This window comes from Triticum urartu, chromosome 4A (genome assembly GCF_056163025.1).
Source record: "Triticum urartu cultivar PI428250 chromosome 4A, HENAU_Tu73, whole genome shotgun sequence".
Lineage (NCBI taxonomy): Eukaryota > Viridiplantae > Streptophyta > Magnoliopsida > Poales > Poaceae > Triticum > Triticum urartu.
Genome location: NC_141876.1, coordinates 551,313,234 through 551,339,469, shown reverse-complemented (window position 1 = coordinate 551,339,469; position 26,236 = coordinate 551,313,234). Strand labels below are relative to the sequence as shown.

General features: G+C 47.6%; 1 protein-coding gene and 1 long non-coding RNA gene across 2 annotated transcripts; one reads left to right on the top strand and one right to left on the bottom strand.

Moving 5' to 3' along the window:
- Positions 1-14,217: 14,217 nt before the first annotated feature.
- Positions 14,218-16,775, bottom strand: LOC125554169 (protein XRI1). Its single transcript, XM_048717767.2, has 9 exons — positions 16,589-16,775; positions 16,389-16,486; positions 15,895-16,015; positions 15,667-15,803; positions 15,507-15,585; positions 15,316-15,418; positions 15,171-15,223; positions 14,831-14,911; positions 14,218-14,731 (listed from the first exon to the last, which is right to left on the bottom strand). Exons 1-9 carry the CDS (start codon positions 16,716-16,718, stop codon positions 14,478-14,480), a joined length of 1,056 nt encoding a protein of 351 aa, XP_048573724.2. The 5' UTR covers positions 16,719-16,775; the 3' UTR covers positions 14,218-14,477.
- A 4,912-nt stretch (positions 16,776-21,687) lies between these two features.
- On the top strand, positions 21,688-25,770 carry LOC147976559 (uncharacterized). The gene is made up of 2 exons (XR_015601583.1): positions 21,688-22,158; positions 25,483-25,770. It is a non-coding gene; the product is annotated as an uncharacterized LOC147976559 (long non-coding RNA).
- The last annotated feature ends 466 nt before the right edge of the window (positions 25,771-26,236 follow it).

Below are 26,236 nucleotides of genomic sequence, written 5' to 3'. Positions count from 1 at the left end.
TCCCTCTCCACCTCGCACCCGAGCACAGCGCAGCGCGCCGCCGGGCACCACGCAGCCACCGGGAACGCCTCGCCTCGCCGTCTGGTCCCCTAGCTCTGCCCCGACGCCGTGGAGCTACACGACAAAGCACGCGACCACAGGAGGCCTGCAACGTTGTCATCACCGCTGTCTTCAACCTCGGTTGCCGCCATTCTTCATCGTCGATCCGTCGCCGTCAAGTCGCCCCCGAGCCCGACGACCAGCTCCTGCGACTCCCAGTGAGCACTTGCTCCAAATCCCTCTCCTTCCCGCATCGATTTCAAGCTCTAACTAGCCCCGCCACCGAGCCCGAGAACTCATCACCGCCGGCCATGGCGCCGCCGCGGCCACAGTGGCCGTCGCTCATGTCCGAGCTCATCAGCGCGCTCAGCACACCCATAGGAGCACGACGCACTCACCATCTCCTCCCCTAGTGCTCCGTAGCTCCATTTCCATCGACGGCCGAACCACAACCGCCGCAAACCTCGTCGCCGGCGTCGATTCCGGCGACCATATTGTCCAGCTCCACCACCCACACACGCGGCTCAGCCCCAGCTCTCCATAGAACCCAACCACACCCCAAACCATGGTCTGTAGCGCGATCCCGACGCGCTCTGTCGCGTCTGGACTCGCCGGCGGCTAAACGCCGGCGACCGCTGACCTTTGACCGTCGTGGGTTGACCCCACAGCCCAATTTGACCTCCCCCTCTCACTCACTGACTTGCGGGCCCCGCCCGACTAATTACTATAGTTAGCACTAATTAACTAACTAGGTTAGCTACCACAGTCACTGACTAGTGGGCCCTGCCCAGTTAGTTAGGACTAACTAACTTAGTTAGCTGACTGGGTCACTAACCAGTGGGACCCACTGGTCAGGTTTGACCTGTTCAGCCCCGTTGACTTGCTTACGTCATGCTGACGTAGTGCTGGCGCAGTTATTCTTTTTCTGGAATTATTTTAACTCAGGAAATTCCAGAATTTTGCCTAAACTTCAAAAAATCATAATAATTCAACCGTAGCTCAGAATGAAATAAATTATATATGAAAAATTATCAGAAAAATGCAAGGAATCCATTTATGTCAGTTACATGCATGAAAAACCAACTTATACATGCTATATAAGTGAAAACATAATATGGGCATTTAAATGCTTCATTTTGAATTGCATTTGAATCTTTGATTCAAATGGGCTTCAACCAACTTGGTAGCATCTTGCATTAGCCCAAACACTAGCATTTGCACATGTCATGTTCATGCATCATTTTGTTGCATTTGTTTGTGTGTTGATCGCCGACACCGTTTCTTCTCGATAGGTCCCACTCCGGAAGGTGTTCCCGAGTACCTGTCGGAGGAGCAATGCCCCTTCGTCGTTCTATCAGGCAAGCAAACCCCCTTGAGCATTTTGATAAATCCCACTCTCTTGCTCCTGCTCCTTATACTGCATTAGGACAACAACGATTCAACTGCTACTTTTCTGCCGCGGTAGTTGAACCCATTCCTCTGCATGACCTGTCATTGCCATAGTAACTAGTTGAAACCCACTAGCATGAGTAGGAGTTGCTTGAGCCTTGATGTGCCTACTCATCCATGCTTGTTTTCTTTATGCCGGCTATGCTTAGAGTTGTGTCAGGTCTGATTCATCAGGAATGAATCGGAGTGGTGAACATGTCCTACCGATAAAGGCTAAGTGTGTGAACACGTTTTGGTAAAGATAGCGATAAGATGCCATGTAGGAGTACATGGTGGGTTGTCTCATTGGAACCGTCCCTAAGCACTTAGTTCTGTGTATGTTATCCAAGTCCAGTTACTACCACACATTGGGTTCCGGTTATCCGGCCCCTCTCGGCTTATTAATCCACTTGATCTCTGTCCAGGAGTTGCAACTAGTTTTTGGCGTTTGTAGGTAGTGCTACTTGTGTACCAGGTGGTGTCTGACGGGACGGGCTTGGGAGATACTAGGCACCGTGGCACGGTGTACCAGGTGGCACTCGGATGGTGGGCTTGGGAACCCTGCACACATCGTTTGGGGCCGTACTAGAGACTTCGGCCGGAACTCCTTGCGGATGGAACTCGAATAGGCGATAAACCTGGACGAGAGACTTGTGTGGTTAGTCAGGTCGTGGCCGACATCCTCGCCCGGCTTCCGCTTGAAGGTTGTCGAGGTACATGACATGTACAGGGCTATAAGTGGCGAGAGCGTGTGTGAAGAAGTACACCCCTGCAGGGTCAACATTATCTATTCGAATAGCCATTTTCCTCGGATATGGAAACTTGGAGGACTTATGTAGTACATAGACAACTTGAAGTGGATACTCTAAAATCCGCAAGATAAGCGTGAGTGCTATGGATGGCCTTCTCGTAGGGAGACGGGAACGGATCCATAGTGGAGTATTGATATGGTGAATATGCGGACTCGTGTGCGTCTTCTCACCTCAAAGAAGTTTCTCATACTCATAGTATAGGCTAGCCACTGAGTCAAAGCTGGCTTGCTGCTGTTTAACTCCACCACCCTCTTTGTTGATAATGTTGCATATGTAGATAGTTCTGATGTAAGACTTGATGAGTACCTTCGTACTCACGTTTGCTTATTTATGTTTTGCAGTTGGTTACACTAGTGACTTCGACGAGTAGCTTGTATCCCAGCTACGATCTTGTACCCTTGGGAGGGTCGTGTTTAGTCAAGCTTCTTAGTCTTTTCCTTTTGTAGTTGTCTGTACTCAAACATGTAATGCTTCTGTTGCTTGTATGCTCTGAATGATGGGTCGTGAGACCCCTGTTTGTATTGAATGCTATGTGGCTCTTCTGGGCCTTTATCTATATGAGTTTGAGTTATGTTGTGATGCCATGTTGTACAGCACATACTTGCATGTTATGCGTACGTGTAACGTGTATTCCTATGTGTGGGATCTGACAACCTAGTTGTTTATCCCTGGTAGCCTCTCTTATGGGGAAATGTAGTCTTGTGCTTCCATGAGCCATAGTAGTCCGCTACAGCCCGGTTCACCGGAGTCCTGCTAGCCCAGCACTACTGCTCCGGAACACTTGACTGGCCGGCATGTGATTCACTTCGTTCCTGTGTCTGTCCCTTCGGGGAAATGTCACGCGGTGACATCCGCAGTCCTGCCTAGCCTGCTATAGCCCGGGTTCCCGGAGTCCTGTTAGCCCAGTGCTACAGCCCGGATTCATACGCTGTTGACCGACTTGCTCGAGGTTGATTCATTTATGCCTGTCCCTGTAAGTTAGTGCCACTTTGGGTTCACGAGTAGTCATGTCGGCCCGGGTTCTCTGTCATATGGATGCTAGCGACACTACCATATACGTGAGCCAAAAGGCGCAAACGGTCCTGGGCCAGGTAAGGTGGCACCCGTGGGAATACCGTGCGTGAGGCCGCAAAGTGATATGAAGTGTTACATGCTAGATCAGTGTGACTTAGGATCGGGGTCCCAATAGCGTTGGTATCAGAGCCTGACTGACTGTAGGATTACCAAGCCAAACTGGTCGAAGTTGAGTCTAGAAATGCTTTAGTTATATAAGGTAATTGATTGTGGAAGGGAACGTAAGGCTCTTTTTACTCCTTTACCTCATGTCATTCTTTCTGGGTCAGCCTCTTCTTTTCTACGAGGGTTAAGGCCTAGGCTTCTCCTCTATCTCTCAGGATGACGTGTTACTAAACCGTAAAGTCTTAGGATTGTTGGGTTGTGTCTCCGTACAGCTCTACTACTTCCGTGTGTCCTCGGTTTGACCAAGAACCTTGATATTATGATGCTGATTGATTATGCTATTCCTTTGATGAATGTCTCAAAATCCTTTTGAGCATTTATAGCCGTTATGCTGCCGAAATTGTCTTAGGATTTCAAGAGTTTCCAATGCTTTTGCATTACATTCCGCATCCTTATGTCGATGCTAATTCCATCCTTGTTTCCTTGGTTTCTGTGCCAGGATGTCGTCTGCTAACCGAGGTTCAGTTGCTCATAGCAAGAACCACGGAGATGGTAGGGACGAGGATCCTCCTAACCAGCCTTTGATGGCAGAGTTCTTGTTAGCATCCAAGAGGAACAAGCGTGAGACTAACCGCTTGCTGGCACAGATTGAGCAGAACACCGCACATCAGCATAAGAAGTTGGTCTCCATCACCGACTTCATTGGTCTGAAACCACCCACCTTCCATCATTCCATTGAGCCACTCGATGCAGATGACTGGCTCCGGAGCATCACTCACAAGTTGCGTTCTGCGAACGTAGCTGAAGGTGACAAGGTCAGCTATGCTACCTATCACCTGGAAGGTCCTGCTAGTATTTGGTGGCAGAGCTATGAGGCTATGCTTCCAGCTGGTCAGATTCCTACCTGGAGGGATTTCACCGAGGCTTTTCGTGAGCACCACGTTCCTCAGGCTCTCATGGACCGCAAGAGGGAAGAGTTCTGTAGTTTTACCCAGGGTAAGCTGCCTGTTGATGCTTACAGTAGAGAGTTTGGAAACCTCGCCCGCTATGCTACAGAAGAAGTGTCCACGGACGCCAAGAAGCAGGCTAGGTTCCGGAAGGGTCTCAACCCTAAGTTGCGTCGTGATCTGCACCTGATCATTGTGATACTTTCCAGGCTCTTGTGAACAAGGCCATTAATGCAGAGACAACTCAGCTCACTTACGAGGAGTCTCGTAAGCACAACCGTGACCTGGGTTCTTCCTCCCGCTCTGGCTCTCAGAAGCGACGGATTTGGATTCCGAACTCGGTTCTTCCACCTGGATATGCACCGAGGCCATCCGATGTGGCGCCTCACCCAGCTCAGCAACGTGCTCCACCCAGGCCTATTAGTGGACCACTTGCCAATGTAGGTCCACGTCCTACCTCAGGAACTTGCTTCACCTGCGGAGAACCAGGACACTATGCATGTGACTACCCTCAGTCTAGTTATACTCCACCCCAGTCTGAGAGGTCTGTTGGCCGTGAAAAGCCATCAGGCAAGATGATTGGTACCAAGCCAGCCACCACTGAACGAGCATGTGTGCACCACGTCTCAGCTACAGAAGCTCAAGATGATCCCAGCGTCGTATTGGGAACACTTCTTGTCAATTGTCACCCAACTTCAGTTCTGTTCGATACTGGAGCATCTCGCTCCTTCATATCTGAAGGCTATGCTTGGTTGCACGACATGTCATTTTGTGATATGCCGACTCCACTAATAATCCAGACTCCTGGTTCCAAATGGCAAACCTCCAAGGTAAGCCATGGTAATGAAATCGTTGTTGATAGACTGGTATTCCTTGCTTCTTTGATATCTCTCAAGTCTTCAGACATTAACATCATCTTGGGCATGGACTGGATGACAGCTCATCATGCCAAGATCAATTGTTACACCAGATCTGTTCAACTTACACATCCATCTGGCAAAATAGTCACTGTCTCCACTGGAGTTGCAAGGCGTCAACTCTATTCTCTTAATGCCAGCCCTCTTCCAAACCTTGAAGATATTCCGGTAGTCCATGACTTCCCGGATGTCTTTCCAGAAGAACTGCCAGGTGTTCCACCTGACAGAGATGTAGAGTTTGTCATAGAACTTATCCCAGGAACTATTCCAATCTCTAGGAGAGCATACAAGATGGCACCTTTGGAGTTAGCCAAGCTTAAGAAACAACTTGATGAGTCCTTGCAAAAGGGTTTCATCTGTCCCAATTCTTCTCCTTGGGCTTGTCTTGTCCTCTTCGTCAAGAAGAAGGATGGTACGGATCGGATGGTTGTAGATTATCGCCCCGTTAATGTGGTCACGATAAAGAACAAGTATCCGCTCCCCAGGATCAATGACCTGTATGATCAGCTCGCTGGATCCTCAGTCTTTTCCAAGATGGATTTGAGGTTAGGCTACCACCAAATCAAGATCAGAAACGGGGACATCCCCAAAACGGCCTTTGTCACTCGTTATGGTCAATACGAGTACACTGTGATGTCTTTCAGCCTAACCAATGCTCCAGCTACTTTCTCCCGCTTGATGAACTCGATCTTTATGGAGTACTTAGATAAGTTCGTCGTGGTTTATCTCGATGATATTCTTATTTACTCGAAGAACGAGGAAGAGCATGTCGAACATCTTAGACTTGTGTTAGAAAAACTCAGAGAGCACCGCCTTTATGCCAAGTTCTCCAAGTGTGAATTTTGGTTGCCGGAAGTGACCTATTTGGGCCACGTGATCTCTGGTAAGGGCATTGCTGTCAACCCCGAGAGAGTTAAAGCCGTTCTTGATTGGACTCCACCCGAAATAGTCAAACAAGTTAGGAGTTTTCTTGGTCTAGCCAGTTATTGTCGCCGCTTCGTTGAAAACTTCTCCAAAGTGGCCAAACCCCTCACGAAACTTCTCAAGAAAGATAAAAGGTTTGAGTGGACCCCACAGTGTGAGCACAGTTTTCAGGAACTGAAAAGACGCCTGACTCTACGCCCATACTCGTGCCACCGGATTTCACTAAAGACTTTGTTATCTATTGCGATGCTTCGCGTCAAGGACTAGGTTGCATTCTTATGCAGGATCGCCATGTGATTGCCTATGCCTCTCGACAGTTGCATCCACATGAGGAAAATTATCCTACACATGATCTGGAGCTTGCAACCGTAGTCTATGTTCTTAAGACCTGGCGACATTACCTTCTTGGTAACCGTTGCGAAATCTACACTGACCATCAGAGTCTCAAGTATATCTTCACCCAACCGGATCTGAATCTCAGACAGAGACGTTGGTTGGAGTTGATCTCGGATTACAACTTAGGAATCACCTACACCCCAGGCAAAGCCAATGTCATGGATGATGCTCTAAGTCGTAAATCCTATTGCAACAACCTCATGTTGCAACAATGTCAACCACCCCTCCATGAGGAATTCTGTAAGCTTAACCTTCACATAGCTCCTCATGGTTCCCTTTCTACCTTGGTGGCGAAACCTACCCTTACGGATCAGATCATAGAGGCTCAGAAGCATGATACGGGAATCTCCCGGATCAAGAAAAATATTTCCAAGGGAGTTGCTGGATGTTTCTCTATGGATGAACGAGGTGTTGTTTACTTTGGAAACCGTTTGGTGGTTCCCAAATGTCAACAGATGCAGCAACTGATCCTTAAGGAGGCCCATGACTCTCCTCTCACGATTCATCCCGGTAGTACAAAGATGTATCAGGACCTACGCCAGAGGTTCTGGTGGACTAGGATGAAGAGGGAAATCGCTTAGTATATTGCCAACTGTGACATTTGTCGTCGCGTTAAGGCAGAGCATCAAAGACCTGCTGGCACCCTTCAACCTTTAGCTATTCCCGAGTGGAAATGGGACAAAGTTGGTATGGACTTCATCACCGGCTTTCCCAGGACCAAGAAAGGAAATAATGCTATCTTCGCAGTCATTGATCGTCTCTCCAAAGTGGCTCACTTCCTACCTGTTCGAGAGAGTATCACTGCTAGTCAGCTCGCTGACTTATATATCTCCCGAATAGTGTCACTCCATGGTGTTCCACTAGAGATCAATTCAGACCGTGGCAGTCTTTTCACCTCTCATTTCTGGGAAAGTTTCTGAATGCCATGGGAACCCATCTTTCCTTCAGTACCGCTTTCCACCCTCAGTCAAGTGGTCAGGTGGAAAGGGTCAACCAAATTCTCGAAGACATGCTTAGAGCTTGTGTTATCTCATTCGGTATGGATTGGGAGAAATGTCTTCCCTTTGCCGAGTTTGCTTATAGCAATAGCTACCAATCTAGTCTTAAGAAAGCACCCTTCGAGATTCTGTATGGACGAAGATGTCGAACACCTTTGAACTGGTCAGAAACCGGTGAAAGACAATTCTTTTGGCCGGATATGATCCAGGAGGTAGAAGAGCAAGTTCACATCATTCGTGAGAATTTGAAAACAGCCCAATCTCGTCAAAAGATCCAGTATGACCGTCGTCATAAGGAAGTGGCTTATGAAGTTGGCGACAAGGCTTACCTTCGGGTTACTCCTTTGAAGGGTACCCATCGTTTCGGTATCAAGGGCAAGTTGGCTCCTCGTTACATCGGTCCTTTTCGCATTCTCGCTAAACGAGGAGAGGTTGCCTACCAGTTGGAACTACCCCCACATATTTCTCAAGTTCATGACGTCTTCCACGTCTCTCAACTCAGGCGTTGCTTCTCGGATCCCATCCGCGGAGTGGACCACGAAACGCTTGATCTCCAAGATAACCTCACTTATCGAGAGTACCCCGTTCGCATTCTGGATCAAGCAGAGCATGTCACTCGACGTCATAACATCAAGTTTCTCAAGGTTCAGTGGTCCCATCATTCCGAGAGAGAAGCTACCTGGGAGCGAGAAGATCATCTTCGACTTGAGTACCCCGCTTTCTTTTCGCCAACTCCTGAATCTCGGGACGGGATTTTTTCGAGTGGGGGCGAGTTGTCACATCCCTAGTTCTGGTATGATCCTAGGCTTGCTTTGTGCATCATGTTAATTTAAAATGAAGTTGAAATGGGGATGTTTCAAACCCTATCACCAAAGCAAATTCAAATAGGTTCAAATTAAAATTGGAACTTCAATAAACCCAAAATGCTCTTCAAAAATGTTCATGGTCTTTGGAAAATGTTGGAAACAGCAACCAGGGGTGATGCACATTTTTGCTAAACATTTTGGATTTTTGAATGAACCCATATGTATTTGAATTGGAGCTGTTTAAAATAATATAAATATTTTAAAGGCTCCAAAAATGTTGGAATTTGGTGAGGGCCTCTGGTATATTATAACTAGTGGTCACAAGGAATATCAACATTTTTATTTTGTGCTAGTATTTATTTTAAGTCAAAAACAAATGTCAAAAATAGAAAAGAAAACAAAAAAGGGAAAACTCTTACCTGGGACTTACCTGAGGCCTAGCACTGTGCGGCCCAGCTGGCCCTGCCAGTCACCTTCAACCTCCCGCCAGGAGGACGCCGAGCGCGTGGCCGACGCACGCCGGCGCGCGTCCGGCCACCTCCTGCTTGCCACCTCCCTCTGGACGTCCCTCGAGACGCCACGCAGCCTCCCCGACCCCCCTCTCACTCTCCCCCTGCTCCCCCCTCCTCTGGTCCCTCTCCACCTCGCACCCGAGCGCAGCGCAGCGCGCCGCCGGGCACCACCGCAGCCACTGGGCACGCCTCACCTCGCCGTCTGGTCCCCTAGCTCCGCCCCGACGCTGTGGAGCCGCACGACAAAGCACGCGACCGCAGGAGGCCTGCAACGTTGTCATCACCGCTGTCTTCAACCTCGGTTGCCGCTGTTCTTCGTCGTTGATCCGTCGCCGTCAAGTCGCCCCCGAGCCCGACGACCAGCTCCTGCGACTCCCAGTGAGCACCTGCTCCAAATCCCTCTCCTTCCCGCATCGATTTCAAGCTCTAACTAGCCCCGCCACCGAGCCCGAGAACTCATCACCGCCGGCCATGGCGCCGCCGCGGCCACAGTGGCTGTAGCTCGCGTCCGAGCTCATCAGCGCGCTCAGCGCACCCATAGGAGCACGATGCACTCACCATCTCCTCCCCTAGTGCTCCGTAGCTCCGTTTCCATCGATGGCCGAACCACGGCCGCCGCAAACCTCGTCGCCGGCATCGATTCCGGCGATCATCTGGTCCAGCTCCACCACCCACACATGCGGCTCAGCCCTAGCTCTCCATAGAACCCAACCATGCCCCGAACCGTGGTCTGTAGCGCGATCCCGACGCGCTCCGCCGCGTCTGGACTCGCCGGCGGCTAAACGCCGGCGACCGCTGACCTTTGACCGGCGTGGGTTGACCCCACAGCCCAGTTTGACCTCCCCCTCTCTCTCACTGACTTGCGGGCCCCGCCCGACTAATTACTATAGTTAGCACTAATTAACTAACTAGGCTAGCTACTACAGTCACTGACTAGTGGGCCCTGCCCAGTTAGTTAGGACTAACTAACTTAGTTAGTTGACTGGGTCACTGACCAGTGGGACCCACTGGTCAGGTTTGACCTGTTCAGCCCCGTTGATTCGCTTACATCATGCTGACGTAGTGCTGGCGCAGTTATTCTTTTTTTGGAATTATTTTAACTCAGGAAATTCCAGAATTTTGCCTAAACTTCAAAAAATCATAATAATTCAACCGTAGCTCAGAATGAAATAAATTATATATGAAAAATTATCAGAAAAATGCAAGGAATCCATTTATGTCAGTTACATGCATGAAAAACCAACTTATACATGCTGTATAAGTGAAAACATAATATGGGCATTTAAATGCTTCATTTTGAATTGCATTTGAATCTTTGATTCAAATGGGCTTCAACCAACTTGGTAGCATCTTGCATTAGCCCAAACACTAGCATTTGCACATGTCATGTTCATGCATCATTTTGTTGCATTTGTTTGTGTGTTGATCGCCGACACCGTTTCTTCTCGATAGGTCCCACTCCGGAAGGTGTTCCCGAGTACCTGTCGGAGGAGCAATGCCCCTTCGTCGTTCTATCAGGCAAGCAAACCCCCTTGAGCATTTTGATAAATCCCACTCTCTTGCTCCTGCTCCTTATACTGCATTAGGACAACAACGATTCAACTGCTACTTTTCTGCCGCGGTAGTTGAACCCATTCCTCTGCATGACCTGTCATTGCCATAGTAACTAGTTGAAACCCACTAGCATGAGTAGGAGTTGCTTGAGCCTTGATGTGCCTACTCATCCATGCTTGTTTTCTTTATGCCGGCTATGCTTAGAGTTGTGTCAGGTCTGATTCATCGGGAATGAATCGGAGTGGTGAACATGTCCTACCGATAAAGGCTAAGTGTGTGAACACGTTTTGGTAAAGGTAGCGATGAGAGGCCATGTAGGAGTACATGGTGGGTTGTCTCATTGGAACCGTCCCTAAGCACTTAGTTCTGTGTATGTTATCCAAGTCCAGTTACTACCACACATTGGGTTCCGGTTATCCGGCCCCTCTCGGCTTATTAATCCACTTGATCTCTGTCTAGGAATTGCAACTAGTTTCTGGCGTTTGTAGGTAGTGCTACTTGTCTACCAGGTGGTGTCCGACGGGACGGGCTTGGGACAGACTAGGCACTGTGGCACGGTGTACCAAGTGGCACCTGGATGGTGGGCTTGGGAACCCTGCACACATCGTTTGGGGCCGTACTAGAGACTTCGGCCGGAACTCCTTGCGGATGGAACTCGAATAGGCGATAAACCTGGACGAGAGACTTGTGTGGTTAGTCAGGTCGTGGCCGACACCCTCGTCCGGCTTCCGCTTGAAGGTTGCCGAGGTACATGACGTGTACAAGGCTATAAGTGGCGAGAGCGTGTGTGAAGAAGTACACCCCTGCAGGGTCAACATTATCTATTCGAATAGCCGTTTTCCACGGATATGGAAACTTGGAGGACTTGTGTAGTACATAGACAACTTGAAGTGGATACTCTAAAATCCGCAAGATAAGCGTGAGTGCTATGGATGGCCTTCTCGTAGGGAGACGGGAACGGATCCATAGTGGAGTATTGATATGGTGAATATGCGGACTCGTGTGCGTCTTCTCACCTCAAAGAAGTTTCTCATACTCATAGTATAGGCTAGCCACTGAGTCAAAGCTGGCTTGCTGCTGTTTAACTCCACCACCCCCTTTGTTGATAATGTTGCATATGTAGATAGTTCTGATGTAAGACTTGCTGAGTACCTTCGTACTCACGTTTGCTTATTTATGTTTTGTAGTTGGTTACACTAGTGACTTCGACGAGTAGCTTGTATCCCAGCTACGATCTTGTACCCTTGGGAGGGTCGTGTTTAGTCAGGCTTCTTAGTCTTTTCCTTTTGTAGTTGTCTGTACTCAGACATGTAATGCTTCCGTTGCTTGTATGCTCTGAATGATGGGTCGTGAGACCCCTGTTTGTATTGAATGCTATGTGGCTCTTCTGGGCCTTTATCTATATGAGTTTGAGTTATGTTGTGATGCCATGTTGTACAGCACATACTTGCATGTTATGCGTACGTGTAACGTGTATTCCTATGTGTGGGATCCGACAACCTAGTTGTTTATCCCTGGTAGCCTCTCTTATGGGGAAATGTAGTCTTGTGCTTCCATGAGCCATAGTAGTCCGCTACAGCCCGGTTCACCGGAGTCCTGCTAGCCCAGCACTACTGCTCCGGAACACTTGACTGGCCGGCATGTGATTCACTTCGTTCCTGTGTCTGTCCCTTCGGGGAAATGTCACGCGGTGACATCCGCAGTCCTGCCTAGCCTGCTATAGCCCGGGTTCCCGGAGTCCTGTTAGCCCAGTGCTACAGCCCGGATTCATACGCTGTTGACCGACATGCTCGTGGTTGATTCATGTATGCCTGTCCCTATAAGTTAGTGCCACTTTGGGTTCATGACTAGTCATGTCGGCACAGGTTCTCTGTCATATGGATGCTAGCGACACTACCATATACGTGAGCCAAAAGGCGCAAACAGTCCCGGGCCAGGTAAGGTGGCACTCATGGGAATACCGTGCGTGAGGCCGCAAAGTGATATGAAGTGTTACATGCTAGATCGGTGTGACTTAGGATCGGGGTCCCGACAGGTACTCTCCTTACCGATGACTTGTCCGAGAATCTCCGGGGTCAGCGAATTGAGCAAGTAGCTCAGGACCTGTTGGTCCTTCGACAGCCACTGGCCATATAGGGGATTAGGCTCTATGGCCGTGGTCTTGTCCACCTTGGTGAATTCCACCGTCTTTGGTGGTGCGGCGTCGATGCCGTCAAGGAGGCCGGGCACTTGCGCTCCACGAGTGTCGGCATTACTTGCGCCTTCCACGGGAGGTAGTTCCCCCTTGCAAGCTTTTCTGTTGGAGGTGCGCCGAGGTTGAGGACGACGGCGCTTGAGCTTGCGGCCATGGCGAAGATAGGGTTTGGTTTCTGTGTTGCTAGATAGAAGGGAAGAGGCTAGCCCTGTATACCATGTAAGATTTGATCTGGTGGAAGCGTTCCTACTCCCGATGGGAGTCGGGTTGCGTTTATTTATGAGAGACAGGAAAAGCCCTGGCCATGGTGTACAAGCTTACGATGATCGCTAGGATACATCAATGAGGAGACAGAGAAGGATACGAGAGAAGTTCAGATAGAGGGGTTTAGATTACAATAGGTTTAAACAGATATTCTAATAGGCACCTATGGGCGTCCTCCTCCTTTTGGAGGCATTGTTGAAGAGTACTTATGGACATTAAGATGTGGTCGAGCGAAGTGGAGAGACATTGGAGGTTGTTGGCTGGGGCATACCTTTCCCAATGTTCGGTGGGCCGACCGTGAGCGGGTCTAGGCGAAAGCTTATTGATCGATGGGGGTCGATGCCGGTGATGGCGGTGTCTTCGGTCATCATTTTTCCTTCTTGAAGGCGTCTCTGAAGATCTTGCTTACAATCGTTCCAGCTCGAGGTCATGTAGGTGGTGGTGCTCTGTTTTTGTTGGCCTCGGTGGGTTTTTTTCCGGGTTGGTTTTTAGCCTAGTTTTTCTTATAAACGGGTCAACTCTATATTTTTTTCCTCTCTTGATGAAATCGGCAGAGCTCCTGCTTGCTCGTCAAAAACAAAATCTCACCAAAGCCAGGCGCCAACTCCGCCTTAACTACAGAGCCACTGCTTAGATCCGTATATGGTCGTTACTCACTCATGCGGACTCCGAGAAGCTTTTGGTTATTGGGTGCAACCGTTGGGAGATGGTAGCACGGTTTATCTTCAACCGATTTGGATGGCGAGCTAATAATAGGCTAGGTGTGTAGGCATCGTAGCATGTTGCTATTTTCGCCGGCTGTGGCATCTTCTGTTTTTCTTTTTGTTGTGCTCCATTTGTGAGCCAGATTTGAACATCAGACTTTGTTCCGTACTTTACTTAATAATATGGCTGCATGCATCACTCTGATGCAGAGGCCGGGGGTCATCCTCCTTTTCCAAAAAGAAAACTCTGCCTTAACTCTGCTTGGGTGGTGGCATTATAACTTATGCGTCAACAATCTTCATACACGAGTTTATCTCTGTTTGGTCAAGGGTGCATGTGAACTGTGACAATTTTTCTCTTCATCGGATCCTATATCAAATTTATGTAGATTGAGAACTGCATGTGAATTATGATGATTTTTCTCTTCATCGGATCATATATCAAATTTGTTAGATTAACCATACACAACTAGATAGTTTTCTCTGCTTCAGGCTATATTTTTGCTTTAATCTTTAGCAACTAATGTCGGGGTTGTGATGCTGTATATTATATAAATGAACTTACGAAAGGAGTGCCACATGCCACTCTGAACTCAAATTTCCGCATACATCATTAGCCGCATGCCACTAAAACACACAAGAATGCTGAATGTTTGGAAAACGAGTTAACCATCCAAGGTAACTCTGAACACATGGCGCACAATTGTGACCAAGAAAATTGAAAAGCTATAGAGGCCTGCACAAGAAGACCAAATTCTTGAAAGCAATCGAGGGAATGGCCTGTTAAATAAGTTGTGGCGTCCTCAGCCCTTTGTTCTTAGTATTGTGATGCTGCCTTTCCCCCCTTCTGTTCTGATTCTGGTCTTGCCAATCACTGGCTTGCCAGAAAAAGCTGACATTCCCAGGATTTCTGGAGGCTGCTTCGGAGGAGCATGGATTAGCTGATTTATATCCTTCAGAGTGACGTTTCCTTCTTCCCAATATGGTTTTATAAGGGTAAATGGGCATGTCATAAATGTAGTTAAATTTTGCTTCATCTTGATCATCGAGCTTCCTCCTAATAAGGAAGCAAAACCAAACGGTAAACATACGAACTCGAGATTCAAGTGTGTAAGATAAGCTGTTGAATAATAAGATATTGTGAAAACTGAAATACCTTTAGATACTTTTAGCATAGAAAGTTTGTTAGTCTCCTGCATTATGAGATTCTCCGTTGCCGGTGCAATCTCACTTGTTCCTGTTGTAGATAGATAGAACAAGTAACAGTTGTTTCATCAAGGCACTATGGTTGCCAAACAACAGCACGTTGCACCAATGGCAAGTACACCACAATGCAATTGCACGGAAGATACAGAATATAATATACTTCTACAAGAATTTCGAGGACAAATACTGACTATATGGTGAAACATGCATAGACTGGAAACTCTGACAGAAACATTGAATGAATTTTTTAGATCTTCAAAGATGATATAGAAAATGTGCTTTGTGCGGACCTGGCATATCAGTTTGGCAATCCATATATGTAACGCTCTCCTGGGTAGGAGTCCTACAAACCAAAGATTGACTCAATGACTCGTCATGATTAATAAAATGTGAACTAAAGCAAATTGGTTTTAATGGAACCAGATAGGAACCAACATTTGATCAGGTGTGTAGTAGATAGTAGATCCATCAGAGTAGTTTTCCAACTGATTATCTGATGGCTCGTAGGGTGCCCCATTTGACAAGGAACTTATCATATCTGATACCAAAATATCCAATTAGCAAACAGAAAGGCATGATAGTAGGCAGTTGTTGGACAATAAGACATGTATGGTAAAAGGACAAACCTAAAATATCTGAATCTTGCTGCATATCCCAGTTTAAGCTCTGTGGTTCGTCAGTGCAAATCAGTGAAGCCTCTGTTACCTGAGAAGGAAGCAATAGTGTAAGGAATAGCAAAGCATAAAGGATACGAACTTAGAACATGGGCAGCTACTAGTGAACCACCTCAGATGTGACAAAATTAGAACCCATTTCATGATCTCGACCATCTGGCTGATTAACCTCAGAAGGATACTCCAATATGCGTCGCCGCTTCGGTTCCCGATATTCCTCCAGGTCCAGTGTCTCCTCGCAGGTGATATCTGACACAAGTAACCCATTCCTTTAAGAAAATCATTCAGGAGTAATATAGCACACGGACTATAACAATTCTCATAAAAAGAAGCTTCTTACCCCCAATGTCAAGGAAGGCATGGCAGTCTCGCAGAGGAGTTTGATTTCCCAGTAATCTCAGGAGCTCTCCATCATCATCATCATCTCGGTTGAGGCAATCCCACGCCAACCTAGCAACATCCTGAAGAAAAATATGTTCAGATGTAGGAACTCTACTGATTCTGGTACCCATGAGTGTAGGGGAAAACAATTCATGGAGGTGTCTGCCGTGTTACATCTATTAGGTGAGTTCATATGCAAGAAAACAACATCTAATTTGTGGCCTATGGCAATACCACTGCACGCTGTTCTAGCCCCTCTATGCACCACAAATCACACGAGGAATACTCATTTCTACTTCAAGATGGTTCCCCTAACTAATATCTTGGCTCCATAGCACGGCAAACTAACTGCAAACTTCCCCTATGAAAAATCAGCAATCACCTCAATCTAGATGCACTAAATCAAACGAATTAGTGCCGAATGGAGGCAAAAGGGGGGTCGAGAGCAATTACCAGTCCCTCCATCTGGACGGCGCAGAGCGGAGGTGGCGCCTCCTCGGTGACCGTCGGCACGGACAGCAGGAACGGCTTCCCTCCCGCCGCCGGTGCAGCTGCACATCAGCCAACCAAACACCCGATGGCATCCAGAGTTAAAAGCGTGCAATAAGATCGACAGGGCGGACAGACGATGCGAGGGTGTGGGCGTCACTTACGATTCTCCGTGGCTGCTGGGTGGTCGGCGGCGCGGGGGCGCGAAGGGGGATCGGAGGGGCGGCGCGACGAGGACAGGACGGGGAGGGGAGGGGAGGATCGGGCACGACTAGCCGTTGCGACGGGGGGCATCCCTCTGCTTTGACCGTGGTGGACCGTAATGGGCTCCTCCGCTGTCTGTCTCCTCTGTTCCGCGGCGGCTCGGGGTGGGTAGCGCCCCATTTGTAGTCCGAGAAACCCAAGGGCCCGTTAGCCCCGAGTGCTGGCGCCGCCTGCTCTCGCGCTCTCCCTTGCTTTGCCACCGCGCCGCGGCCAGCAAAACAGTAATGGCATTGCCAAAATACCCAAACAGTAATGGCCATTTATTATTTCCCTTTGTCTCAATTTTCTTTATATTTTTCTTCTAAGAAGGTTGTCGCCAGCTTGTTTCGTTGTGCGATTCTCACAATCGTTGTATGTATGTTTACTATTTTGTTTGCTAAAAAACCCTCACCTATTGATGCTAGCGCCCCTCACACATCTGTGTAGAAACGGCCACCGGATGTGCTCTGACGATGTGCGGAAGGCGGCTGTGTGGCCAAAAGATGCGCCTTCGCTGCCCCAAGCTCGTCGGCCCTCTGCTCGGCCGTGGCGATCGGGCGACATGCTACAGTGCTCCGGCGGCCCCTAAGCGGCGGCAGTTGGCCCAGCGGCCGTCGCAGGCGGACACCAAATTGAAACGGTGTCGACTAGGAGGGGTGGCGGAGAGGAGCAGCGGGTGGGGTGGAATCAGGGGCGGCCGGCGGAGCGGCGGCGGTGGCCTCTAGCGGCGAATCGAACTCAAAACGGTCACGCACGGGCATATGGGTGGAGCCGCACGATTTTGTGGCAGCAGCCGAAGTGTTGTATTTTTGCAACATGGTGTTTTTAAGGTTGCCAAATTTTTTTCTTTAAAAAATTGTGATTGGGCAACCATTGGAGGATGGTTTTTGCCCTCTCGTGCCTTAAAAATGCCTCATGTCTAAAAATAGAGCTGCTATTGAAGATACTCTTAGCCCCGAGTGCTGGCTCCGCGTGTTCTCGCACTCTCCCTTTGCTTTGTCACTGCACCACGGCCAGCAAAACAGTAATGGCATTTTCAAAATCCAAAAGAGTAATGGCCATTTATTATTTCTCTTCTACAACTCATTTCGTTGCGCAGTTCTCACAATCGTTGTATGTATGTTTACCATTTGTTTGCTAAAAAGGAAACTCAGCTGTTGATGCTAGCGTACCTCACATCTTCTGTGTAAAAAAGGCAAATTATCATCCATCATCACCTAATAAGAGACCAGCAATGCTACATCAACAGAGTCTTACAGGCCTTTTACAGGGTAAATTTGAGATGGCAATCTGTGGTTGGACCAAAGGGGGAGGGAGGGCCCCACCCCCTGAAAATCAGAAAGGGAGGAGGGGGCAAGGTATTAGTTAGCTGGAAGCTCCGTCATTTCTCTGTAATGAGTCCGTCGATGTAGCATTTTTGATAAGAGACTATGGACAACCAATCACTAGACCGTTGGGTCACGTGACTCCATCATGTGTTAAGTTAAGAGAGAATTTTTTATTTGGCCCTTTCGTAAAATTTGCTTCCTTATTTGAGCCAAATAAAATTTCTTTCATATTTGACACCTAAAATAAATATTGTTCCTTATATGACACTACCGTCCATTTTAGACACTAACTGTGTTAAGTATAAGACGAAAAGACCATTTTGCCCCTAATGCATTGTGTAACTACCTTGGATGTAGTAAAAAAGCAATCAATTCATCCATATTTCATCAATGTTCACCCGCAAAAAAATATCTTAGCAATGTTCAATGGATGTTGCACGTGTATGAGTATGCTTCAATATCTTTTTCTTAGGTAAACGTGTCTGTGTGTGTAAAAGTTGTACAAACCATCCGTAGAAATTAGAGAGAAGTGCATATTTCAACCCCGGACTCTTGCCCTGGTCTAGTTTACAACCCCGAACTCTAATACCGTCTAAACTACAACCCCAACTCTCAAAACCGGCTAGGATTCAACCATCCCCTCTTTGTTGACCGATTTGACCAGTCCACAGGTCCAGTCAGCATGCCAAGTCAGCAAAAGAAATTAAATCCGTAAAATCGGAAAAAAAATCCAGGAAAAGAAATAAATAAAATCAAATTTCCAGGAAAAAATCAGGGGAAAATAAAAAATTCAATTTCCGGAAACAACATTATCAATATTTCCATGAAAAACTGAAAAGTACTTAAAATTAAAAAACTACAGGCGAAATAAATCAAATTCCAAAGAAAATTATAAAAAACTGTAAAATAAAAAATTAAAATTTCTAGAAAAAGTAATTTAAAAAACTTACTTTTTTTATTTTTCCCGAAAATTATAGGAAATTTTTTTTGAATTTTTTCGCAAACTTTTTTCCAGAAATTGTTTTTTTATTTTCCCGGATTTTTTCCCGATCTTACAGATTTTTATTTATATTTTCTTGAAATTTGAAAAAAATCTGACGTGGCATGCTGATTGGACCCGTTAACTGTTCAAAACCGGTCACCCCTAAATAAAATCGGTCAACAAAGAGGGGAGGGTTAAATCCTGACCGGTTTTAAGAGTTAAAATTTAGATGGTATTTAAATTCGGGGTTGTAAATTAGACTAGGGTAAGAGTTTGGGGTTGAAAAATGCACTTCTCTTTATAAATTATACTAGCATACCTATAGTCGGTATTACAGAGTCAACGGCTGATTAGCCAACGGCGCTGAAGCAGTCTCGGCCTTGGGCATCCACGCACATGGCGCCACAGGCGCGGCTGCTCATACGTGGTGCCATGAGTTGCAGATGGCAAATGCCTGCGATGCGCGGCAGTCACGATGAAATATGCACGCCAACGATAATCAGACATAGCACGGCGTCTTCTTCAATAGTTGGGAGTTGTATCAAACCGATCGCTGATTGCTAACGTTAGGGAGCGAGGCGACCAGCTCCATGCTATGTGGGCCTTGGCTTGTTGAGTCACCATGGATAGTTGGATGCAACTCGTATACATTAGTAGAAAAAATATAGAAAGTTGATAACGTCCACATATGTGATGGGAGTGACACCCACCTACACGCCTTATAATGTACAGACTACGCCATATCACTGCATGCACGAATGTGATTTTTTTTTGGATTTTTAATTTTTAAACTGCTTTATTTCTTTAATGAAAAATCCGATTAAAGATTCGGTTTCACCATTAAATTCATTGTGATGAGATCTTTGAAATTATATCTCATATCAATATATTTTGACGACTTTTAAAAGCTGTCATGTCTATTGCACATGAATTGTCATGGTGTTTACACTGAAGTTGCCATGATATGTTTCAGCTATTTTCTTCTACATTTAAAAATAAATTTTGACATATTATAAAACAGGTAATTAAGAAGCTAGACTTGCCATGGACCATATACTAAAATTTCCATGATACATGTACTTAAAATTGCCATGGTTCATACAAAAAATAATTTTCATGGTCAAAGTAGTGGAATTCCCATGGTCAAAATACTAAAATTGCCATGCTCTATAAACTAAAATTGCCACATGGCAACTTTAGTGTAACACTATGGCAACTACAGTGTAAACATCATGGCAACTTTTGGCCAAAAAAATTTTTATCGAAACATATCAACATGGGATCTAGTTTTGAAGATCTCGTCGAGACGGATTTAATGATGAAACGGATTTTTAATTGGATTTTTTAATTATGAGATAAAACAATTTTTAAGCCGAAAACCAAAAAGCAAAAAGATTCCCGCTGATGTCCTCTGTTTTGATGTGGCAAAATGAATAGTTCGAAAGGCGTTTAGGCCATGTTGTTTCGTGCCACACGTGTGGGCGTTAACATTTGCGAAAATATATACATGGCTGCATGCATGCATGTAAATTACAAACTTGGCTAATTTTGCATGCACGTATTTCTCCCTTTTGACAATTATTTCTCTTAAATTAAAGTGTAAAACTGCAATCTTTTTGCAACACTCTATTCTACATGATGAACTCTACAAATAGAGCCCAATATTGAATATATTCTTATTTTCATACATTTCTAGCAATACGTGGGACCTACACGTCATACAACACTACTTTGATAGATCAAAGTTATATTTTCTCACATAGTCGTGGACCGGATTACGTAGGGAGAAAACTATTGGAGCATACATATACATGTGCATCATCCATTGAACAACCCTAAAACATAGGTGAACTGATTTTTTACTACATCCACGATAGTTACACAATGTACTAGGGGCAAAATGTTCTTTTTGCTTCACACTTAACACCGTTAGTGCCTAAAATGGACGAAAGTGTCATATAAGAAACAAAATTTATTTTAGGTTTCAAATAGTGTAGAAAATTTTATTGTGGGCCAAATAGAAAAGTAAATTTTAAGAAAGGGTCAAATAAGGAATTCTTTTCTCTTTTTGCCCGGTGTTTTGGTTCTCCTACGGATACCAATATTGCATGGCTGGCGATTTTTTTTTGAAACGTATAGGATATTAGGAAACATAGATGCGTACTTCTTTCTTTGTCACCCGTTCTTTTAACTCTTTTTCCAATGTTCAATCTGACTGGTTCGTTTTCTATCTTTTAATAATATACTCCCTTCATTACTGTAACGCCCGGATAATTAAGCTACAGTAATCACATGTTAATGGTGTCGAGTCATCGCAATTACTGTTGCTAATCTTACTTTGGTTCAAATACGTATCAAATTCAACTTCCAAAACAAGTCAAATTCTTATTCCTTCAATCGGTAAAACAAAAATGTTTGCTGAGTTGCAAATTTTCATTAACTAATTATCATGTAGAAATCAACATCATTTGGTTCACCATTTAGTCCCTAGGGAAATATAAAGTGGTCCAACAACATATTAATTGACCTATTCAATTTCTAAAATTGCTTGAACATTTCCGTTAGTTCTAAAACTTTTTATGCAACACCACAATGTTGTTCTCGAATTGTGTGCCAAATTTCAAGTTTGACTAAATCCATTTTTGTCACTCAAATAAATATGAACAGTGGCTGAATGAAATACATAAAAAGAAAGAAAAGAAGCAGGAAACTAGTGTGCACTTGGGCTCTATGGCTACATGGAGGCCCAACCCAACTCCCCCATCTTATCTCCTTCCCCCTGTTCATCCATGGCGCCGTGGCCGTTGCTCGCGCGTCCATGGCCGGACCGGCCACGTGCCAACCATCCCAACCCTCCCAGCACTACTTGAGGCCGCAACCCCTCTTGGTCAAACCCTAGCTCCCCCAGTCCCCCGTCTCGATCTCTCCTCCCTCGCTCCAGGCCGGACCACACGTGGCCATGTATCCGTCGATCCCGCGGCCACCGTGCTCCCCGGCGCTTGGGAGGATGTCGAGGAGCTTCCTCGTCGCCGACTCCTTCGTCTACGCGCCTTGAACCAAGCAGGACCACACCATATGCTCGGCATCGAGCCGGTTCCCCATTGCGGCCGCCGCCTCCCGTCGACGAGCTCAACGCATCCGGCTACCCCCGCGCTCCCCGACCTCGTCCACGAGCACCGCAGTGAGCCTCTCCGCCGATTCCCCCCTTCCTGTCCTCGATCTATCGTCGTAGACATTGTAGGCCGCCATCACCGTCGTGCCCGAACCCCCCTGTGTACGCGTACATGCGTGTGTGCGGCTCCTACTCCTGCGTTGTTGCTGCCGTTTGCTGCTGCGGCGTGCGGCTGCTTCCCTCGCTCGCAAGCCCTCTTTCCGCGCCCGCGTACCGCCGTCCCTAGCCGTGCTCGGCTTCGCCGGGGTCGCGTCTGCCTCTTCCCGGCCGCGTCAGCGCCACCCTGTGCCATCTGCTGCTGCGCTCGCCGCCTGCGGCCGGGCTTGCCGCCCGTGAGCCCGCGGCCCCTGCTGCTGTGTTGCGTAGCTTCCGCTACTACTTCTTGTGCTGCCGCCGCATCGCTGCCTAACTCTGCTGCCGCCGCATCCTAGCGTCGCCGCTCCTGCGCCGCCGCTTGCCCCGCTCGCCCCCTGCTTCTCGCCCCGCGCCGCTGCCGCCGGCGACCGCAGCCCCCCACCGCCCCTGCGCTCCAGGCCAAGGCCGCGTGCGCGCGCGTCCGCGCTGGAGGCCGCGCCCCCGCCCTACTGCTCCGGCCGGCCGCGGATGGCCATGGCCTCGCCCTCGCCGCTCCCGTCGTCGTGTGCTGCCGGCCGCAGCCGCCGCTACCGCAGCTCACCCGAGCTCCGGCGCCGCGCCCTTGGCCATGCGCCTGCTCGCACCTGCTGCTGCTCAGCCGCCCGTGCCCGCACGGCTCCTCCCTCGCACCCGCCCCTGCCGGACCGCCGCCGCTGCCTCCGCCCGCCGCTAGCGTCGGCAGCCGCGCCCCAACCACCCCTCCTCGCCGGCTTCGCCTTCCCCCCGCTCGCGGCTGCGCCAGCCGGCCGGCCTCGCCGTGCCTCTGGTAGCCGGTGCGCACAGAGCTTCGGTCTGGCCTCGGTGTCGATGGGTACCAGGCCCCTGGCCTTTCGATTAGGCGCTAACAACCCCCCCCCCCCCCCCCCCCCCCCACTAACAAATGGGCCCCCATCATTAATTAAAAGGTTAGGTTAGTTTTACTAAAAGGTGACACTTACAGACGGGCCCCACATGCTAACTAAGTTTTCTAAAAAATTAAAGACACTGCTAATAGTGGAGTCAATGACAGGTGGGTCCCCCCGGTCAGTGGACCAGTCAACAGTCCAATGTTGACTGCTGACTAGGCAGTCAACGTGGCCCCACTTGTCATCCTCTGTAGCCACTGCTGGGTACACTTCTCTGTGTGCACTTAGCATTTTCAGTTTATTTTCAAATTAAAATATAATTCTAGAAATTACAAAATATTGTTTAAACTTCGAAAATTAATATAAAATAACCCGTAACTCGGACGAAAAAGTTTTATACATGAAAATTTCTCAGAACGACGAGACGAATCCAAATACGCGGTCCTTTCATCTGTCACGTGCTCCTAGAATGCTGAACATGGAACCGTCCCCTCTCTTTCGTCTGTCCGTAAAAAGCCAGACGCCGGGAAAACCCCTCCGGATGTTTTCTCTCTCTGTCTGCAACGTGTAGTACTGCGTTAAAGCACTCCTAGCGTAGCTTACTGCCATGTCGTGCTTTCTGTTGCATTTGTTTGCTCTGTATTTACTGTTTCTTCCCCCTCTTCTCTCTCCGGTAGACCCCGAGACCGATGCGCCCCTGTGATCGACTACGTCGACGACACTTCTTCTTTTTTAGCAGAGCTTCCAGGCAAGCAAACCCTCCTTGAGCATTCCGATATCGCCCATTTCTTTCCCTCTCATGCTTGCATTAGAACTGCTACTGCTTTCTGTATGATCCTACTCTGATGCATAACCTGTTTTTGTTACCTGCTTTCATACCTTACCTGCTTATCCTAAACTGCTTAGTATAGGTTGGTTAGAGATCCATCAGTGACCCCACCTTGTCCCAGTTGCCTCGCTTTATGTTCAATGACTCGATCAACGTGATCGACGTCCAGGCCCCGACACCGCACATCACCCCCCTAATTGTACGACTCTGCAAAGTTACCATCGAGTGACGAGGGTGGAACCTCTTACATCACTCCTGATGAGATCTTTGTAGTGTAGCTATATGGTCGAGGTCATCGAGGGTGATTTCCTCCTTAACCACTTCCGATACGGCTCCGTAGTGCAACCCCTCAAGTGTGAACCTCGAGGGTGGATCCTCTTACGTTCACCTTGATGATTACATCGAGTGGAATTCACCGGGGGTGATTCCTCGGGTTTTCCCCCTTGGTGTTAGACACACAATTACTATGGTTACTATGACTTTACACCGAACCATGTTACTAAAGACGGGTCGGCCCTGAGGGGTACCCGCACGAGCTTAATAGCGAGTGATGTGGAGTCGGGTTGACCTGGAAGGTGCCCGCGAGATACTTACGAGGCGTGGCCGGGCATTCTTAGCCCTTGCCGCAAGTACTCGAGACGGGGTGACGGGGTCACATCGATCGTGAGTCTCTGCTCGTTACCGCGTGCTCCTAATCCACTACGATTTGGATATTTGATCCGAGGGGCCTCTGGCCTGATAGCACTAACCATCACGTGGGCATTGTATGGGCGTTCTGCGTCGTATGCATCAGCCAAAGCTTAATAGACGTCAGCGAGTGAGCGGCGTGCGCCGGGTTGGACTGGTAAGCTCCTGCCTTTTTAAGGAGGTAGCTAGGTCTGCTCACCGGCCGCCCATGCAACGTGCAGGAGTTCCCGGGGCGATGGCCCAAGACCCCTGGGGGCATAGGTTTAGTCCGGCGTGCTTTACCTCTCTATTAAGCCTAGGTCGGGTCGCTGCGAATCGTTTGTCCGAGGCCGGGCATGACCTAGGAAAGTGTGTCCGGCCGGAGTTAATCGAGCGTGGTGGGTAAGTTGGTGCACCCCTGCAGGGAAGAAAACATCTATCGATAGCCTGTCCTACGGTAACGGACACTTGGAGTTGTATCCCGATCGATACAACTAGAACTGGTTACTTGAGATAAGAAATGGTTATGAGAAATCGATAGTATGGCTCTGGGATTGCTTTCTCGCAGGAAGTCGAGAAAGGATCTCTGGCCGAGGTTGATAACACTACTACTACTTTACATTATGTTGATCTGTACTCTTCTAAATGTTGCAAGATGCTTGAAGGTGCTAGTCTTCGATAGGCTAGGCTTTCCCCTTCTCTTCTGGCATTATGCAGTCTAGTCCACAGATATAGCCCATTTCATTGACACCGATGCATATGTAGTGTAGATCCTTGCTTGCGAGTACTTTGGGTGAGTACTCACGGTTGCTTTGCTCCCTCTTTTCCCCCTTTCTTCTTTCCGGATGTCGCAACCAGATGACGGATCCTAGGAGCCAGACGACGCCACTGATGACTACTACTACCCCAAGGGTGCCTATTACTACGTGAAGACCGCCGACGACCAAGAGTAGTTAGGCGGCTCCCAGGCAGGAGGCCTTGCCTTTTCGATCGATGTTGCTTTTGTGTTATCCTTCTTAAGGCAAACTTGTTTAACTCATGTCTGTATTCAGATATTGTTGCTTCTGCTGACTCTTGTGTATTCGAACTTATGTATTCGAGCCCTCGAGGCCCCCGGCTTGTAATATAAAGCTTGTATTATTTTAATTTGTGTCTAGAGTTGTGTTGTGATATCTTCCCGTGAGTCCTTGATCTTGATCGTACACATTTGCATGTATGATTAGTGTACAATTGAATCGAGGGCGTCACAATTACACAATGTAGTGCACCTGCGTTTATCGAGATTTAAGTTTGATTCTAAATTTAACCAACGAGTCTGACTACGACGACAACAAAAATTATATCACTGAATTCATATCGAAAATACGAATTCAGTGGTATAATTTTTTCTCCCGCTGCAATCGGTCTCGTTGGTTAAATTTATGATCAAACTTGAATCTCAGAAAACACGGGTGCACTACATTGTGGAATGAAAGGAGTAATAGATGGATCGATCTTATAGTCAAAAAAGGGCTAATCATCTCGGCATGGGTGAGAATCAAGGTAGATATTCTTGTTGAACTTGTAAAGAATTGTTCCGTAGTACGGCTTATTTTTTTTATAAATACTAGCA

Excerpts from the sequence above, each read along its gene's own strand:
- LOC125554169 (XM_048717767.2), bottom strand. The coding sequence starts at position 16,718 with ATGCCCCCCGTCGCAACGGCTAGTCGTGCCCGATCCTCCCCTCCCCTC. Across the intron at positions 16,487-16,588 it reads CCCAGCAGCCACGGAGAATC|CTGCACCGGCGGCGGGAGGG; the intron begins GTAAGTGACGCC and ends GCTGATGTGCAG. Across the intron at positions 15,224-15,315 it reads TACTACACACCTGATCAAAT|GACTCCTACCCAGGAGAGCG; the intron begins GTTGGTTCCTAT and ends TTTGGTTTGTAG.